The following is an 18,439-nucleotide window of genomic DNA, read 5'->3' on the forward strand; positions in this document are numbered from 1 at the left end:
ATGGCAAGTTGGCAGTATTGCTGAAAAGTGCAGGAGAGTTAACTTTTTGTGTGGGAGAAGCCCTGGGGCAGAGTTCCCACCCCAGGGATTGCTTTCTTAAGTAGTCCGCTATATTAAGCTTTGGAGCATGTTTTTATTGAAATGCGAGTGCATCTGATGTACTGTAAAGGCCCCGGAAGCACTCTGTTATGGGAAAGCCATCTCCAAAGAAGTCAGCAAAATTTTCCCTTTTTAATGCTTTTCCCTTCCCATTCCCAGCGTGCTTATTTCCTGGTTGGTGCAGCCTCATGGTGTTACTTACTTAGAAACCGCCCTGTGTCTGGTCTGTGATCACTGACATTAAAGAACGCTGTGGTCTTGTGCTTCCCAGGATGGAGCTGACTACAGTGTGGCCGTGTGTGTCCCCGATTCCTGTGCGGAAGAGGATGTGACTGCGCTGTCTCAGCTGGGTAGGTCCAAAAGAATACCTAGTGAGACGATTGTCTCTGTATAAAGTTTGGAAAACCCCCAACTCCCCAGAGACAAGAAAGGCCCCTCTCTGAGGATCAAACCCGCCTTTCACCCTGATAAATGCAATAAGCCGAGACTAGCAGAGTTTTGAGGGGTGTGGGGGTGGTGGCATCGGAAGGGAGAGAGTAGGAAGGAGGAGAAAGACAGGAAGGAGCTGGAGCTTTATGCAATGAAATTGTAAACTTAAACCATCTTCCCGCACAGTCAGCTGCCTGGTGCGCTCGAAGACAGGAGGTAGGGGTGTCTAGTTTCCCCGTTGCCAGTGTCCTGGGCTGCGGTCCATGGAGCTCTGCCAGCGGCCACACCCAGAATGCTCAGCCGAACTAGGATTCTGTGAGGCCAGCGTGGCAATGGATTAGTGGTAAGCGCTCAGCTTTGGTCCTGGTTGTCACCTCCCAGTTGTGTGATCCTGGGCAAGTCACTTAATCTCCCCACACTCCCTCCTCTTCCTCTGCACAGAGAGGGGCGGACCGGAAACTTCAGTCCGGGTCCAGCTCCCTGTGGCCTTTGCCATCACTTTGGACCTTAGCCACGCAGAACAGATGCATTTTAGTCCACCTGGAAACTGGTTTGACTTCCTCTAACTCTTTCAAAAATGTCAAAGGATGAGCTTTGAAGCCTCAAATTGTTACGACTAGTGTCTTTTGCATTTATTCTGGCTATCCAAAGAAGTAATGCGACTTATTAAAAGGAAAACGCTATTTTGTTTCACTGCGCACAGAACCCTTCTGACACCAAAGGTGTGGGTTTCGCCCTCACGTTATGTAGGTAGTGCTGCTGACCCTACAGGTTAAAGACTCAGTCGCCGGCTGCAAGTAGTGGGTCCCAAGATTACCCTGATTTCTGCCATGGCTGCAAGTCAGTTGTGCCCGGGACACCCTCCCCAGCTTTGACAGTTTGCTCTAAGGGCTCACAGAACTCAGGGAAACACTCTCCTTACTATCATGGGCTTACTATCAAGGGCAAAACTCAGGAGGGCCAAGTGGGAGAAATGCACGGGGCAAGGTACGTGGGATGGGGCACAGGCATGCCTCGCTCTCGGTATGGTCGCCATGGAAGCTCTCTGAACTCCTTCGCTTAAGGTTTTCTTGGAGTTTCCATTGGGCACAACTGATTAAATCACTGGCCACTGGGGACTGAGTCAATCCACAGTCCCTCTCTCCTCCCTAGAGGTCAGGGATGGGACTGAAAGTCCCTCCCCCCTAATCACAGGATTGGTTCTTTAGGCAACTAGCTTCCCTCCTCCAGAAGTCAGCTCATTAGCATAAACTCAAGTTTGGTCGAAGGCGCATTATGAGTAACAACAGATGTTCCTGTGATCCCTAGCACTCAGGAAATTCCAAGGGTTTTCTGAGCTCTGTACCAGGAGCTGGGGGTGAAGACCAAATATGGATCCCTTATCATATCACAACATCACTCACATTATTAAAAGTCCTCTTTTAAGTGTGTATATTGCAATGAGTTTTCAAGAACCTTAAATTGTCCTCTGAATTTATGATTATCTCTAGAGCTTCGGATATATGATCTAGTTATCCAGCCAAATTTTTACGTGCTGTTAAAAAGAAAACCGGTTGTTACAAGCCAAATATCAACTTCCATTCTTGTTGAATAAGTCATAAATATCCTAGCAACAAAGATGAATTTGCAGAGTTGCTATTCAATTAGCATTTCAAATGAATAAATGACTCCCTAAATCTGAGTTAGTGTTTATTATTATTTAAGAGATTAATCAATTAGCTTAGTGTCCTCAGTGCTAAGCTTACTAGTCAGAGTTGACATGAGAATAAAATGGGAAGTTAGAAACCATTATCATTACAAAGATACGGTTTTTATTTATTTTTCAATTACAGTTGATATACAACATTATATCAGTTTCAGGTGTACAACATAGTGATTAGGTATTTATATACACCATGAAATGATCACCCTGATAAAATCTAGTAGCCACCTGACATCATAAATAGTTTTTATGTTTTTTTAAGATTTTATTTATTTATTTTTAGAGAGAAGGGAAGGAAGAGGAAAGAGAGGGAGAGAAACACTGATGTGTGGTTGCCTTTTGCATGCCCCCAACTGGAGACCTGGCCCACAACCCTAGGCATGTGCCCTGACTGGGAATCGAACCGGTGACCCTTGATTCGAGGCCACCACTCAATCCAGTAAGCCACACCAGCCAGGGTTTATGTTATCGACTATATTCCCTATGCTGTACGCTACAATCCCATGACTATTTTAATAACCAGCAGCTTGTACTTCTTAATCCCTTCCAACTTTCTCGCCCATCCTCCAACCCCCTCCAATCTGGTGACCACCAATTTGTTCTCTTTTACAAAGATATTTGGATGGTTCTCCGAGGAACTGCACAAAGGATTAGGGCGAGCAGAGCTGCCTGGGTAGATCTGCTTCAGTCTTCACGGCCCAGCACGGCCCAGCACCAGGCACTGCGCCAGCTTCTGCAGAGGCAGCCGACAGGAATGGAAAGGCCTCGGCCCAGGGGAAACGGTTCCCATCTGGAAGGGATTTGTCAGCTATTCCTTACAGCTTTTTGATGGAGTTGCCAATATTTCCCCTGCAGATGTGGGGTGACCAGCTCAGCGATCGCAGGAGGAAGCTATTTGTGCAGACTTTACTCATCTGGAGTGGGAGGACAGGGAGTTAACACATGGAGACCATGGAAGAGAAGCCAAAAAAGAGCTCAGTATTGCAGAGAGAGGGAAAAACACTCTGGACAGAATAGAACATATTGCAAAAAACTGCACAGTGTGCTTTCTGTAGAATGTTGTAAAATGTCAACGAACAGACTTCGTGTGGGTTCCTGAGAATAAAAATATGTAACACCAGGGTGCTGAGACTCTAGAGAAAATTTGGGTGTGATGGTTACAGACCCAGTTACAGTCCCTAACAATCCATATCTGCATATTTCACCCTCACCTGCTGCGCTTCATTTCCTAGGGGTGGTTGGGGAGGAAAAAGTTTTCCTGCTCCCCTCCTAGGTTCTTTGATGGTCTAATGGTTAAACTGCCATGAAACAGGTTAAAAAAAGAAAAATGAATCTTTAATTTCCTAGGTATGGGAGCCCCATACAGATATGAGACCCAAGGACAAGTCAGGCAGTTGAGGCTTCTGCGCCCTCTTGGGCTAAGGGATGGGTCAGGGGCCTGGGCCTCCAAGGTGGGGAGGATAATTCACAAGAAGAACACAGGTCTGGTAATTAGATGGTTGCCATGCCGTACAGATGGGCCATTCCAATAAAAGTTATCTCTGGCTCTCTGAGCCAAGCCCCCCTGTCTAAATCCTTTTAGGCACTTTGTGGTGGCATCTTTTGCTGCCTTCAGAATCCTAGGACAAAACACCACACACCCTGGGTGGTGTAAGATGCATCGCTCCAATCTCTCCCTCTGTCTTCACGTGGGTTCTGTTCTGTGGGTCTCTGTGTGTCCCGACTTCCCTTTTTGTATAAGGACACCAGTCATACTGAGGTTAGGATCCACCGTGTCCTCATATAGGACCTTATCTGAAGTTGATTATATCTGCAAAGATCGTATTTCCAAATAAAGTCACATGCACAGTTCCTGGGCATTAGGGTTTGAATCATTTCTGAGGGGTGGGGGACACAATTCAACTCAGAAAATTACCTGTTACCTAGTTCCCTAGTTTGGCTGGATTACCTGAGGTCCCTTAAACTCCCACTTCAATTGGGAGCAGGAGCACCCGGGAGCTTGTTAGAAATGCACATTCCCAGGTCCCTCCCCTGACTTACTGGGTCAGGTGCTTGCAGGGAAGAGAGGAGGGAGAATCTGCTTACCAGGCTCTGCAGGTAATTCGGGGGCACAGCACAGTCTGAGACCACTGCCCTGGTCTTACCACTAATCTCTTTAGAAACTCTCGAGGCGACTCAAGAGCGGTGTCCTAAACTGGTGCTTCTTAGCTCTGAATTCCGGCAGTACCTTTCCCCATCAGTGTGTGGGCTTCCACCGCATCATTCCATCTCACGGTGCATTGATGGCTCTTGTGGAGACCTGTCTGCAAATAGGCTTGAGTGTGGCAATGGCTCCTCTCCTGGACTGTCATTCCTTGTGCTGTGTGCTGGGGAAGGATGCGAGAGTCTGGGCAGAGGGGTCAGGAGACCCACGGCCCACCCCCTCGGGGCTCAGCCTTCCTCGTCCTGCTGTGACTTGCAGCATCTTTGTGCCTTATCTTCCCCATCGGTCTGTAGGTCAGACATAGTAACAGCCAGATGCCCTTTTTAAGATCAAAGTTTTGTTTTGAAGTAAGATATGAAAACTCTTGGAAAGGTATGAAGTGCTTCTTGGCAAGGGAAGTTTTATTAACATAATTCTTTTTTCCCCCTTTTGGTAGATATTTTAAGATTCAGAAATGCTTCCTTTTTGGCTCCTTCTCTCTCCCTCTTTACCACGAATTCGTCCTCCTCATCTGGTGGGGGTGTGGCCAGATGTGCTACTGGAATGTTCCCCCTGGACACGTTTGCTGCCGTGTGTCTGTGAGTACGGGCGTTCGAGGGACCCGGTTGGGATGTGTATGTGCATGTCCCCGGTTGGGCTGTTTTGTCCCCTTCCACTCACCAGCTAGACTGAGTCACTGGCCTGTCACTGAATGGTGTCTGGCCAATACCGTGTGCAGAGAAATCACCTTTACCTTAAACAAGAAATTGCACATGTTCCAGAGGAATGCGGGCCACACCCAAATGTGACTGGGTTTCAGGGTCACCAGGAGATGTGCCCTGTCCCCAGAGACTCCTGTTCCTATCCTACAGCCACTGAAGATGAATTTCTGTTATTCATTCGCAAACATCTCCACAATCTGGCCTGTTGCTTCCCATTGGCATCCCACGTTGCTCCTTGGGGGAAACCAATGGGATCGCTGGCCCATAGTGCGGATGGTTAGATAAGATGCTTTCCTGAAAACCTCATTTAAAACGCCACCCTCTCCCCCTCCTCACCCCATAGGAGATGTCCATCCAAAGCGACCTTTATAAAAGTGATACCAACTTCATTGATAAATAAGTTGGTTTAGTTTGCATTTTAAAACATGTTAATGAGGGTTTCCCCCCTAAGTTTATATATCTGCTATTTATACTCCCCTCTCCTTTTCCCATGGGTGTTATTTCGGTTCTCATGGATTTTTAAAGTTCATTATATAAAGTATATGAGTCCTTAGTCATATCTCCTGATGTTTTTGTGGCTGTTTGTTTATAATTAGTTTTTACAATTATAAATAAGAAGGACTTTAGTGACATCCATTAATATTTTACTTTGTAATTTCTTTCATTTGTTTATTCTCGGCTACTTCCAACCCTTAGAAGTGTTAAAAAGTTATGTCTCTTCCAGTAGGGGGCGTGAGTGTTTTTGCGTTTGCGGGGCTGTTTTCTCTGCATCTTACCGTGGTGTTGGGGTGCCCTGGTGTCGGGGTGCCGGGGTGAGGGGAGTCTGGGCCACACATGTGTGTCTTCTCCCTGCAGGTTCCTCACCCTGCTCGGCCTCGCCCTCCCTCTGGCTGGGACTGCGTATGTGGCAGCCCGGGGCTGGGGGTCAGACTGCAGGGCGTCCCCCTCGCATGGGGCATGTTCGGCCACGTACGGGAGTCTGCCTTCGAGAGAAACGGAGAGGAGCGGACCAAGAAGCAGAAGCCAGGGGACGGGTGGCCTGTCCCGTGGCTCGCTGCCAGGAACCCCGAGCAGGGGAAAAAGTAGGCATTTGAATGAACTAAGACCACTCCTGGGAGGTGGCTTAGATGAGTCCAAAATTGGAAAATAATTCCTGCAGCACTGGCGTCCAGCGAATGCCCGACAGCTGCCAAGCGCCAGCGCGGAGGTTGGGTCTCTGCTCTTCACAATGCGGTCTTTGTTGCCCGTCCGTGTGCTCAGGCGAGGTCACCAAAAATGCCGCTTTATTTCTTGGGCACAGTTATCCAGGGTGTTTTTGAGCTACTCAGAGAAAGACTAGCTCAGCACAGAGCTTGGGTTTCTCCGTAGTGATCCTCTGAGGAACAATTCCGTGGTCGCATTGTGTGTTTTCAGTGTCACAACAACTCAGATGACTCACAGAACCTTCCTGGCGTGCCCCCAAGGTAAATGATTTACAGGCGCGTGAAGCCAGGGGAGCGAGTGTGCAACACAGCCGATTCAGACCCAGCGGAACACGCTGGAGCCAGGAACAGAGAGCCCGGCGCGGTGCGGTGAGGGTGGGGTGGCAGTGAGTCACGCTGGGTTGTGTTTTAGTTAAAAAATCAAGATTTTCATTTCCACCTGCCAGTATGGCAAAGCAAAGAGAACACACACACACACACACACACACGCACAACCTGGAGCAAGAATAGTCTAGTCATGCAGATGCCTTCAGAATGTGTGAAGTAATTTTTTGGCAGCGCCCCTGTGGGACCACGCAATTGTCCTTCCTTTAACTAGGAGGCCAAAAATAAATCCAGATTTCAATGAATGGACCAGAAGAACATGAGTATATGGTGAAGTGGTTCCAGGGAGTACGTCCAAGGTGAGGAGCAGAGGCATGATTTTATCAGATTCGGTTTGGATCTCAAAGCAAAAATGAAAACAATAGTGACGCCAACAACAACAAAACCCCCCCCCCCAACAACAGGAAAAACAACCAAAACCACGTCTGTAGTCTCCAGACCGGAAGCCGGCCGCCAGCCCCGGAACCCCCTGACGCCGTCGTGATGGGGTGATGGGGAGGGCTCGACTTTGGGCTCCTGTTCAGAGTCGGTCCCTGCTGCTCTGTAGTTTCTACCCACGGGCCCCGGTTGGGCCCTTTAGGGCCTCAGAACATCATCACCTTGCTTTCTTGTTTTGATTACAGCCCAGTCAGATTTGGGGGTCAGTTATGGTGGCCCCTCTCGAGGCTCAGAACCCCTCGATTATTTCCTATGTGAGCAGCTCCCTGGCTGCTGAGTATAAAGTGGCAAAAATAGCACGAGCTCAGCAGCCCCCCCTCAAACCCGACTTGGTTTCTGTCTGCCCTCGGTCAGGTTGTCGGGCCTCTGGGAGCCTCAGCTGCCACCTGTGCAGAATGGGAGCGCACAACGGGGTTTGTGGAAGGAAGTAAATGAGATAATGTACTTACCTTCATCCTAATGCGTTGTTACCTTCCTCATTCTCTTCAGTTAAGGCAGGACAGGGGGTGGGTGGAGGCCGGGACCTCTTGCCCTTCGGACCTTGCTGAGGTGGCCTGACCCCGGGAGGGACCTGCTGCAGGCGTCTTTGGCATGTGGACAGGGAGCCTGCAGCCAAAATCCACCACTGCTGACCACCAATAGGAGGGTATCCCAAGAGTCCGGCTTGGTAAGGCCAGATCGTAGGATTTAGGGCAGACCCACCTGGTATGGTGTCAGGAATTAGCCCCTGAAACGTTAGCTTCTTCACCCAAAATGACACTGTACGATCGGGAAAGTAAGGTTACGGTAGTTTTTTTTTAAGATGTTATTTATTTATTTATTTATTTATTTATTTATTTATTTTTAGAGAGGGAAAGGAGGGAGATAGAGAGAGAGAGAGAGAAACATCAATGTGCAGTTGCTGGGGGTCATGGCCTGGGGGTCATGGCCTGCAACCCAGGCATGTACCCTGACTGGGAATCGAACCTGCGACACTTTGGTTTGCAGCCCGTGCTCAATCCACTCAGCTACGCCAGCCAGGGCGGTAGTTTGTTTTTAACAGCTACATTTAACTGTGGCCCCCAAATGGAAGGGGCATGGTTTCCAATGTTCTGTTGCTGTAGCAATTTTTTTTGTATTTCATACCATCAAAGTAAAATACCACATTCCTGAATGTTTGAAAATGAAACTCGAGGTGCAGAGACCCCCTAGGCTCTGTATCATCTTCCCTCCGCTTTGACACTCCCTAGCGAGTCAGAGCAACCTCAGACCACCGGGTCTTCCGGAGGCTTGGAGCCAGAGTGGGTATCTCGCACTCCCGGTTCTGTATCTTCCAAATCATCACTGCGCTTGCTTGGTGTGGTTTCCCGTTACGTGAGCCTGTCCTTTGCCATTTAGATGAGAAGAATGTGAGTGAATATTTGAGGATGCTTTTGGGAAGGAAGCAGCTGAGGGTCTCAGCCCCTGGTGGCCAGGGCTCTTGCCCTGTGTTCGTTGCTTACAGTTGGCTCGTGGAGAGAGTAACCGAAAGGGGCTGCCAGGGCTTCTAAAGCCCGGTCACGGCCAGTGTCCTCGGACTTTGGTGAGCATCCTGACCTCCTGGAGGGCTGCCTGTCTCCCCCAAGATTCTGATTCCATAGGTCTGGGGTCTCTAACTAGGCCCCAGGCAGTGGTCCGGGGACCCCCACTTTGAGCCCTGCCCACGTGCATGCTTCCTCCGCTCCTCCCCATGCTCCTGGGGTTTGCAACACTTGCCTCTTACAAGTCTGTGAAATGGCGCTTGGACAGGCTGTCTTCCCTAGTGGCCATTTTCAGGAGGTTTTACAAGCTGCTGCTGGTTAAGTGGACCCACACGTAGACGCTGGGTGGAAAAAATAATAATGACAGCAAAGCATTCCGTATTTGCTTGCCTAGTTAGGCGTAGGGCCAGATGTTTGATAAACGTTCTCGAATTCTCACAGAGAAGTGTGTTTAGCTGACCAGCGAGGAAGCAGGCCCAGGGAGGCTCAGAGACTGGGCGGAACTGGGCAGGGCCTGGGACTGGGGTCTCTCCACTACAGTCAGTGGCTCGTTGGGGAGCCGAGGGGACTGGGGACGCGAGGTGTGGGACCCCCCACGGTGCTGCGGCTCTGCCCGTGCCTGGCGAGGGAAGAGTCCTCTGAAACGAGAGGATGGGCAGGTGCATCTGAGAGCGACTCCGGTGGGAAAGCGCCCAGTTACAGCTGCAGCCTCCGAATGCGCGGCAAGTCCATTCTCCCGTTTAAAAAATCGACTTAGATTTCCAGGGCTGGGTTATCGGCCATCTCTCCCTGGTGAATAAATTTCAATTCCGCAAGGACTTCGGGGGCCCACCCTGTTCGAGGCACCCAGCTCCGTCCAGGAGAAAAATACGAATCTCTCGGAGGCGGCTTGAGCTCTGGAGACTCCGGTTTCACAGTTCTAGCCACTTAATGGGCTCTCAGAATGAGCTACATTACACTGAAAAAATAAAGGGAATAAGTAGAAGGGATTAACTATTCTTAAAGCAATAGGGCTTAATTAAAATGGCGAGCAGAGCAGCTGCGACATCATCTCATTTGTTCTTCACAATAATCCTGTGATTAAAGATCTACTTTGGTTCCCATTATGCAGATGTGGGAATTCAAGTGCAGAGAAGTTAATTTCACTTAGCGAAGGTCACAGAGCTAATAAGCGACAGCCAGACTCAGCAAGGAATGTCTGGTTATGAGGTCCGCAGCCTCAGCCCTGGACCACCTGCCTCTCTGTTTTCATACCTGTTCCTTGACAGGTAGGGATGTTATTTGCACGTGGTTCATCCTTGGAAGAGGACCAGGGATGCCATTGCTAGCAAATGCTGGCCTTGTGTCTAGGTTCCCCTGCCCCAACCCTTTCTAACACAGGACTGTGGTCAGGCATTAGCATCCTGAGGCCTGAACTTGGACAGTGTATTCTGTGCAAGGCTGTGTGGGCACCAACCTCAAGTCATGTCTGTTAGGCAAAGTCAAGGTCATTGGGGAGGGAGACCAAGTCCGAAAATCCACTCATAGATCAATAGGGGACGATGGAGAACTGAGTTCAGTGGTCCAAGGTCACGGCGAGGGAGTATCCGGTGACAGTCAGGATCACGGGCATGTGCGTTGGCTCTCATTTGTGGGGCAGCGTGCGGACGGATCTGGCCCTCCGGGTAGGCAATAACACCTTTGCTCTCGCCCAGGGTTTCTAGGAGCCGTGGACCACGCTCTGAAATGCTTTTCTTGGCAGAAGACTGTGCCGGCCATCTGGGCTACCAAGACGCCAGGAAGCACGTGCTCTGCACTGGACGGCATCCGAGTCTTGAGTCTCCTCTGGATCATGTCGGGGCATACCGGTCAGATGACCGCGTGGCTGTCCTTGGGTGCGGACAACCGATGAGCCTTGGGGAGCAGTCACGGGAGAGAGCATCTTTTGTGTGAGGGGGTCACATTGGGCCACAGGAGGGGAGGCCTCAGATTTCCTTCTGTTTCCAAGACATGGCTGTGACCTCCCGTCAATGAGTTCTCCTGGCCAGTGTCCAGTGGCTGTTTACCTCCTCCAAGGTATCAGTCAGGCCCCCTGGGTACAGGTGACTGTGATACCGGAGTGCTGTATTTTCATTGTCCAGGCAGATGGGTTCTCTCTCATCATGATCAGTGAAGCCACAGACTAGCATTCTTTTTTTCTCCAGGAAACACAGGCAAGCATAAACACATCTTGCGCATTAGTCAAACCCATGTTTCTCGACCTTCTCCCAGTCCCTATGCCTCCGAAGCATTCCCGTTTAAGCACCCCCAGTGCGACTCTCTCACCAGCAGCCAAATATAGGTGCCAGAATGGGGGCGGGGAAGGGCTGTGTGAAGAACCCCCCCACGAGATCCGCACCGGCCCACCAGCGGGTGGGTGATGCTGCTGTAGCCCCACAGGGGCTGAGGCCACTGGGATAAGCCAGCAGAGTGTGAAGCCTTAGTTACAGTCAGGCACCTCAGTCACCCCTCTTAGTTTTGGTCCCTTTAAGGGAATGATGAAGAGCATAAAACCCTCCCAATACAACTGAACGTTGAAGGTGTTCCTCTTGCTTTTTCCGAAAAGATAAATCTCACGATTTTCTTCTCCTAAACAAGTGGACACCGCCTTCCCTGTTTGTTGCAGACAATGTGCTTGACTGGAAAGCCAGGGTGCTGAGAAACCCGCTGTACCTGTGCTCCCGGAGCGGCCCGTTCTACCTGGGGGTGGACTCGTTCTTCCTGATCAGGTAACCGGTGTCTGTTTCTGCTGCCGCGCTCGCTGCCCTTTGTCTGGGGACGTGTGTGCGAGTTGCCCTTCTCACTTTAGAGAGAAAAACTGGACAGCTCACCTTTACTCACCGGGCCTTTGCTTCTGGCCGTCTCTGGACGAGCCCCTCTCCTCCGTATGTGCAGTTTAGTGAATGAGCGAGGACGGCTCTCTCAAATAAGCCTTTGACAAAAAGTGGTTTTATTTCTCCAAATCGTTTATTTTAGTGGCTCTCAAACATGGTTCATAGATGGATGCGGATCCATGGTAAAGTTGCTAGTTCTCGCTGTAGGAAAATGTGGAGAAAAAAAGAGAAAATGGTGGCGTTGTTTCATAAAGCTATGTTTATCTCAATGTACTACTAAAAGGTAAAATTTCTTACTTGTTTGGAGAATGCCAGGTACTGTGTGAAGTACTTTGAAACATTACCTCACTGAATCCTCATGCTCCTGTGCGGTAGGGACTGTTGTCAAAATCCCCATTTGGGGATGTTCAGAATAGTATAGGAAATGGAAAAGCCAAAGAACTCATATGTATGACCCATGGACATGAACTAAGGCGGGGGAATGCTGGAGGGAATGGGGGTACTGGGTGGAAGGGGATAAAGGGTAGGAGAAAAATGGGATGACTGTAATAGCATAATCAATAAAATATACTTTAAAAATAAATAAAAAATAAAAACACTAAGATCTGGTGATGTGGGGCTGGCATTCTACAAAAAAAAACAAACAAACCCATTTTATAAGTTGAGATGAAATTCACGTAACATGAAATCGACCGCTTAAAGTAAATAATTTAGCGCATTTAGCACGTTCACAAGGTTGTACAGCCAACACTTCTGTCCAGTTCCAAACATTTTCGTCACCCCCAGGGGAACCTCGTGCCCATGAAGAAGTCACTCCCCAGCCGCCCCTGCCCCCATTCCTGGAAACTTGCTTTCTGTCTCTGCGGGTTTACCCGGTCGGGCATTTCATGGAAACAGAGTGTGTCACATGTGGCCTGTGGTGCCGGCCTCCGTCCCTTAGCGCGATGTTTTTGACACCCGTCTGTGTTGTAGCCGGTGTCAGAACTTCATGTCTTTGCGTGGCTGGGTCATAGCCCACTGTAGGGACAGGCCACAGAACCTCCACTCGGAAGAGAAGGAAACTGAGACTGAGGGGCACAGTCCCGGCGGACCCGTGACTGAAACCCCGGCACCGGACTCCGGAGTCCAGGAGTTCACGTTTTAGCCACGGGGCTGGCCCGCCTCTCCCTCTCCTGAGCTGAATGTGCGCCTTCCTCCTTCACAGGGAGGCGGTGATGGGAGACGGCAGCGCTTCTGATCGGATGCTAAGCATCCAGCCAGCCAGCCAGCCAGCCAGCCACGGCCTGGTGAATGTCTGTTTGCCAGGCATCGTCCTGGGTCTTGAGATACAGCAGTGGGTAAAATAAACAAGGACCTCCCCTGGTGCTTCCGTGTGTGTGTGTGTGTGTGTGTGTGTGTGTGTGTGTGTACGTGCATAGGAAACCAGCAACAAGCATAGAAATAAACAAGAAGCAAGCTGGTGGTGATAAACATCAGGGAAGAACTAGATGAGGAGATAGAATGAGCAGCCGTTTCAACGAGGTTGGAGAAGCCTTGTCTGAGGAGGGGCTATCCCATCTGAAGAAGCCCACCAGGAGAAATATCAGGGCAAGAAAGGTCCCGGCAGAGGGAGCAACCAGGGCAAAAGGGCTAAGTCGAGAGAGAGTGAGCCCTGTTGAAGGGCACGAGAGGCCACGGGTCATCCTGAGCCCTCAGCAGGGAGTGGAGACAACAGAAGGAAGGCTGGAGCAAGGGGCAGGTGTGGCGGAGAGGGCGAAGGTGAAGGCAGGAGAGGGGGCGGGGCTGACCCAGGAGGACCTTGTAGCAATGCCAAGAAGTCTGGGCAGGAGTCTTGGTGAAATGGGAGGTCACTGGATTGCTTTAGTTTGGAAGGTGATATGATCTGACACTTTAAAGGGGTCACTCTGGCTCCCATGTCAATAGCAGATCTGAGAAGGGCCGGGGCGGAAGCAGGAAGACCAATCAGGTGACCTTTGTTGAATTTCAGATGAGAAATGTTAAGCCTTGGCCTGGGTGTTGCTGGCTGGGATCGCGAGAAGGCCATGTTCCAGATGCGTTTTAGACGTGGCATCGTTAGAACGTGTCGGTGGTTGGATGTGAAATGTGAAAGAAGGAGGAGCTGAGGCCCACGTCTAGGTTTGGCTTCGGGGACTGAGCAGGTGGTGGTGACGTTAGTGGTTGACGCGGAAGAGATCAGAGGAGGAGCAGGGCTGGGAGGCAGAAGCCCCGCTTCCCGTTTCGGACGGGCTGAGGCTTAGGGACCTCGCAGACCTCCAGGCAGAGATGTTAAGTAGGCAGGTGCCTCTGTGGGCCTGGAGCTCAGTGGAAAGGCCAAGGCCGGAGAGGGAAATTCGGAGTGCCTGGAATACAGGGGGGTTTTAAGGCCACAGCACCAAGTCGGATGCCGGGAGGAGCATGGGAGGGCAGGTTGGGGCCGAGCCCTAGGACCTCTGACGTCCCAGCCTTGAGAAGCTGGAAGTAAGAGGAGGAGCCAGGAAAGGAGTTTGATGGGGCCTTTCTTGTCCTCTATTTAAAATGACCCACCCCGCACTCTCCTTCATTTCCCCTGATTGGTTTGTTCCCTCTATCTAATCACTATGGCTGCCTCTCCCTCCTTCTCTCTATCCCCCTCCCCGCCTCTTGTCCGTCTCCGCTGGAACGTAAGGCAGGATGTTTTCTGTTCCGTGTGCTGCTATCGCCGGCGCGGAGTGCAGTACCAGGCACGTAGCACTGCTCAGTGCAGCGTTGCTGGAATGATTTCTTCACTGTCTTATCTCAAGGCTCCAGTGTGGGAGTTTCTTGGGCAGAAAAAGCAGGGTGCAGAATAAGCTGAGGCCTGCCCACTAGGGCAACAGGTCACGCTAGGAGGTGGCCAACGTGACAGCAGGCAGTAGCCGGACAGGCGAGGGTCAGGGTCCACCGTCGGCGGCGACCCCAGCAGAGATACGGAACCGCCGGGCAGCAGACGTCCCAGCAGGGCACAGCTGGGTCTAACCCGGAGGGGAAGCCTGGCTGCAGGAGGCCTAGGGCAGCCGCCGAGGGCAGCCTGGGCAGCCTGGGCAGCCTGTCCACAGCCCGGCAAGGACCAGAACTCTGTTCCCTGCAAAGGAGGCTAATACGAACAAGGCAGAAACAAACAAAAACAAAAAAACAGAAGAAAAACCCCACCCCACACCATGTGCTGAATGCACTTGTGGGCAGAGCTCCAAGCTCTGGGAGGGCGGCTGGCAAGGACCCATTAAGATGGCTGGAACCACAGGCAAGCTGCAGCTGCAGGACTGCCACTGGGAGGGAAGAATGAAGGACGTGAAAGTCCACCGGTCATCCCGGACCATCAGTGGGAAACTGGGATGACAGAGCAGCCATCGGGTCAGCCCTCAGGTGTCCAAAGCACAGACCCAGGTGACTGAAATTCCAAATGTCCAAGAAACTGCAAAGCTACGCCCCCTCACAGCTGGCTCGGGGGGCAGCCCTGCGAGAGCTGCTCCTGCTGTCAGTGGGTCTGAGCGTCTGGCCCTTGTGCAACGGCAGCAGCATCACCTGGAAGCTTGTTCGAAATGCAGATTCTCAGGCCCCACCCAGACCCCCTGAATCAGACACCTGGGCTGGCACACGCCGTCCAGCTGCCGCTGCCGCCGCCGCCACCACGACTGAGCCCCGGCGAGGTGAGGACTCGGACCCTGAACCGCGTACCCTAGATCCCAGAACTGTCGAAGAAACAAAGAAATACATTTTTTTCTTCACCGCTGTTTGCTTTTACTTTTCATTGCCAGTCTCAGTAACTATTTTTTCATTACTAGTTTATTTTACTACTTTATAGAGTGCATATAAGGCTTTTAAGGGAACTTTGTGTCTGGACAGTGGAAACACTGCTAAGCATGATAGCTCGCATGGCCACTCCGCTAAGAGCTTACAATCTCCCATCCCGCACGCATCTCCCAGTCGACCTATGGGGCCGCAACCAGTATCAGGCCCATTTGACAGATGAGAGAGTTGGTGTTCAGAGATGGAACACCTTGCCCAAGTAAGCCCCCCAGCTGGGAAAGTTAGAGTCAGAGGTCAAGTGGAATGTTTGTTTCGTGGCAAAACTATGTCTTAACCATGACGTCACTGATGGGTTCACACGGGAAAACCAAAGATGTGGAGGGTGACCGGTGACACTTTGGAGTCCCTTTCCGCCTCTCCGGGTGAGACTTCTCTGCTGCAGGACTTCACTCCCTCCCAGTCCGTTCAGGTCTCCGGCTCTTCTCGGTCTCCTGGAACCGCTTGTGTTACTCAGAGCCTGGTTCCTGCCAGCCTCTGCCTCTGCCCTGTCCTCGTGGGCTGGAAGGCTGCACAGCGCACACAGAGGGACACGCAGGCCTTGCTTAGCAACCGCACTGGCCGAGGGCAGCCAGCCGGTCGTGCTGAAAGGACAGGCTTGTTCAGGCCCCTGGTTCTTCCTCCCCTAAACTTCCGAGGAGGCCGGAATGAGAACCGACTTCCTGACTCCACACTGCGGTGCTCTTTCTTAGACGTCTCTGTGAGCTCTAGCTGGCAGGGAACGGAGACGCCCTCCAACGGTCCCTGATCCCTCCCAAGTCCCACCCAGCGGACGGGGCCTTTTGTAGAGGAAATGCTCTCGTTCCTGAGGGAAACGCCCACAAGGATCATTTTTACACCGAGGACGGGGAAACTCACAAACTTGTTTACCGTCCATCACGTTACGTACGACTCAAAGGCCTAAGCTCTGTTTCTTTAACTGAACGCTCGTGAGTTTGTCATCAGGACGCGCTGGTCGGGAATTCTCATGGGGATCTTGGGCGGTGCATGTAACAGTCTTGGAGTCTTGATGTCTGTATCAGGCAGGCAGGATCAGTAATACTGTCCCCTTTACTTAATAGGACTGTTCATTCACTTATTTGATTATTCACTCAAAAACCATAGCAAAGTAGTTGGTAGGGCTCAAGAAGCAAGAGCAACCCCAGTGAAGGTACTTTGAAAATGACGTGGTACTACAGAAATAAACGATTAAAATTTTTTATTGACTGATTTTAGAGGGGGGGGGAGAGAGAGAGAGATCTATTTTTTTATTGTTGTTGTTGTTCTACTTATTTATGCATCCATTGGTTGATTCTTGCGTGTGCCCTGACCGGGGAAGAAACCAAAGACCTTGACATTATTTCACTGCCAAGACCAATGTGACCATGACTAGTATTCACCAAATATTTCCAGCTCTCCTCCCTCCAGACACTCGGTAACATGACATTTTCTGGCCCTGTAGCAGTTGGTGGGCCACATTGCTAGGTCTGAGCTGGTACTAGCCTCGTGCTGAGAGCTTTAAACACAGCCTTTCTGGGCTAGGCCAGGTGACCGCTGGTTTGAGGCCTCTGGAACTCTCTCGTCCGCTGCTATGATCTCTGGTGCACTTGGCGGACTCCACCAGCCTGGGTCCCTGTGCTGAAGTCACTGACCCCAAAGTGGATGGCCGTGGGCATGTGGTAGAAGCAAGAAAAAAAAACGCTTGCTGTGTTAAGACTTGGAGGTGTTTTGTTATGGCAGCGTCATTTACCCTGCCTTGACAGAGACAACCAAATTAACCAACCGATGAGCTGTATCACTCACTGGCAGATGATTCCTGTGACTCTTCTCGTTCTCTCAGTGGCTGGTTGAGTGTGAAGTCGTTTTTAAAGATGCAGCGGTCTCCAGAAGAAGGAATAACTGCTCGTGTCATACTGAGATACTACTTTAATCGCTTCATGAGGTAGGTTTATTTGTATAATTCCTCAGTTTACTATGGCGGTATAGAACTTTCTGATCTTTAAATTCTCTAACTCTCTTTTGAAATAATTTTTAAAGTAAAATAAATGGAGCGACATCATTTGCTTCCTTAAATATAGTTGGTTTTTACTGGCTTAATGTCTTTTGCCAATGGGAAATTCCAGTTTCCTGGTATTTGTCCTAATAAAATTTGAGCTCTCTCAAACCAGCAAAAACATCCTTATTCCTTATGCTGATGGGCAGCAGATTCCAATAAAGGTACTGTCAGGGTTTCACGGAATCCTTATTCACCAGGAGAATCTGTACGGCCCCTGCAATGGGTAGTAATTGGGTCCTGCAAATAGGAGTGTTAACGGTAATGATGAAGATAAAATAAGATACAGCCAGGAGACAGGCTGGTTGGTGCTTGGGACAGCGGTCATTCTGCTGGGGGAGAGGCCGGGTGGTGGTCTGCACGAGTGTGTGGTTGGTGGGGCCGGAGGACGGCAGTGTTGGGTCAGAACATGAAGTCGGTGGGACGGCAGAGTGACAGGCATGTAGCAGGACAGTCTACGTTTAGAGAGAAACGACCTTCAACTCATGGAACCCAACCCCTCCATTTATATATTTTCCAAATCAATTAGTTGCTGGACTAGAGGCCAACTCTCGTCCCTCCGGGCCCATGCCCTCCTGCCACACTGTGCTGCCGTGACGTCAGGAGGGGATACTGGAGCCGTCTTCTGGGCTAATGGCGTAGGGCGGGGAAGAACGGACTGTAGCTCATCTGCCGGGCTTGTCTTCTGGCCCCATCACTTACCAGCTGTGTGACTTTGGGCCAGTGTCCCAGCCTCTCTGTGCTTGAGTTCTCCCATCGTAAAAGTGGGGAAAATAATGACATCATTTCCTTGCACCCTCATGAGGAGTAAGTGGGATAATGGGTGTAAAGCACTTAGAAAAGGACGTGACACCCAGTAAGCCTTCGATACATGTAAGGTATCATTATTACTATTGTTAGTGCTATGTACGCCTTTTGACTTTTCCTGCAAATAGGTTAGGAATGAGCGCAAGCTACGGCAGAGACCTTCATTGATTGGCTTTCGCCAGGGCTGTGGGCTTCCCTCCAAGCGCTGTTAAACCTAGCCCTCTCATCCTGGGAGGGACAGAACGCTTCTTCTGTCACTGTGGGTGGGG

The 18,439-nt window shown here is 50.7% G+C and overlaps 1 protein-coding gene across 1 annotated transcript in view; it reads left to right on the forward strand.

Moving 5' to 3' along the window:
- The window catches only part of LOC123825984 (O-acyltransferase like protein-like), a 43,326-nt gene that overhangs the window by 11,337 nt on the left and 13,550 nt on the right, over positions 1–18,439 (forward strand). The window contains exons 3-8 of the mRNA XM_045849641.1: positions 371–449; positions 4,870–5,011; positions 5,990–6,216; positions 10,352–10,531; positions 11,302–11,404; positions 17,151–17,252. Coding sequence (XP_045705597.1) covers positions 371–449; positions 4,870–5,011; positions 5,990–6,216; positions 10,352–10,531; positions 11,302–11,404; positions 17,151–17,252 — 833 coding nt within the window. The remainder of the gene's footprint in view (positions 1–370; positions 450–4,869; positions 5,012–5,989; positions 6,217–10,351; positions 10,532–11,301; positions 11,405–17,150; positions 17,253–18,439) is intronic.

Source organism: Phyllostomus hastatus, unplaced genomic scaffold, assembly GCF_019186645.2.
Source record: "Phyllostomus hastatus isolate PE091 unplaced genomic scaffold, TTU_PhHast_1.1 phas_contig_80, whole genome shotgun sequence".
Lineage (NCBI taxonomy): Eukaryota > Metazoa > Chordata > Mammalia > Chiroptera > Phyllostomidae > Phyllostomus > Phyllostomus hastatus.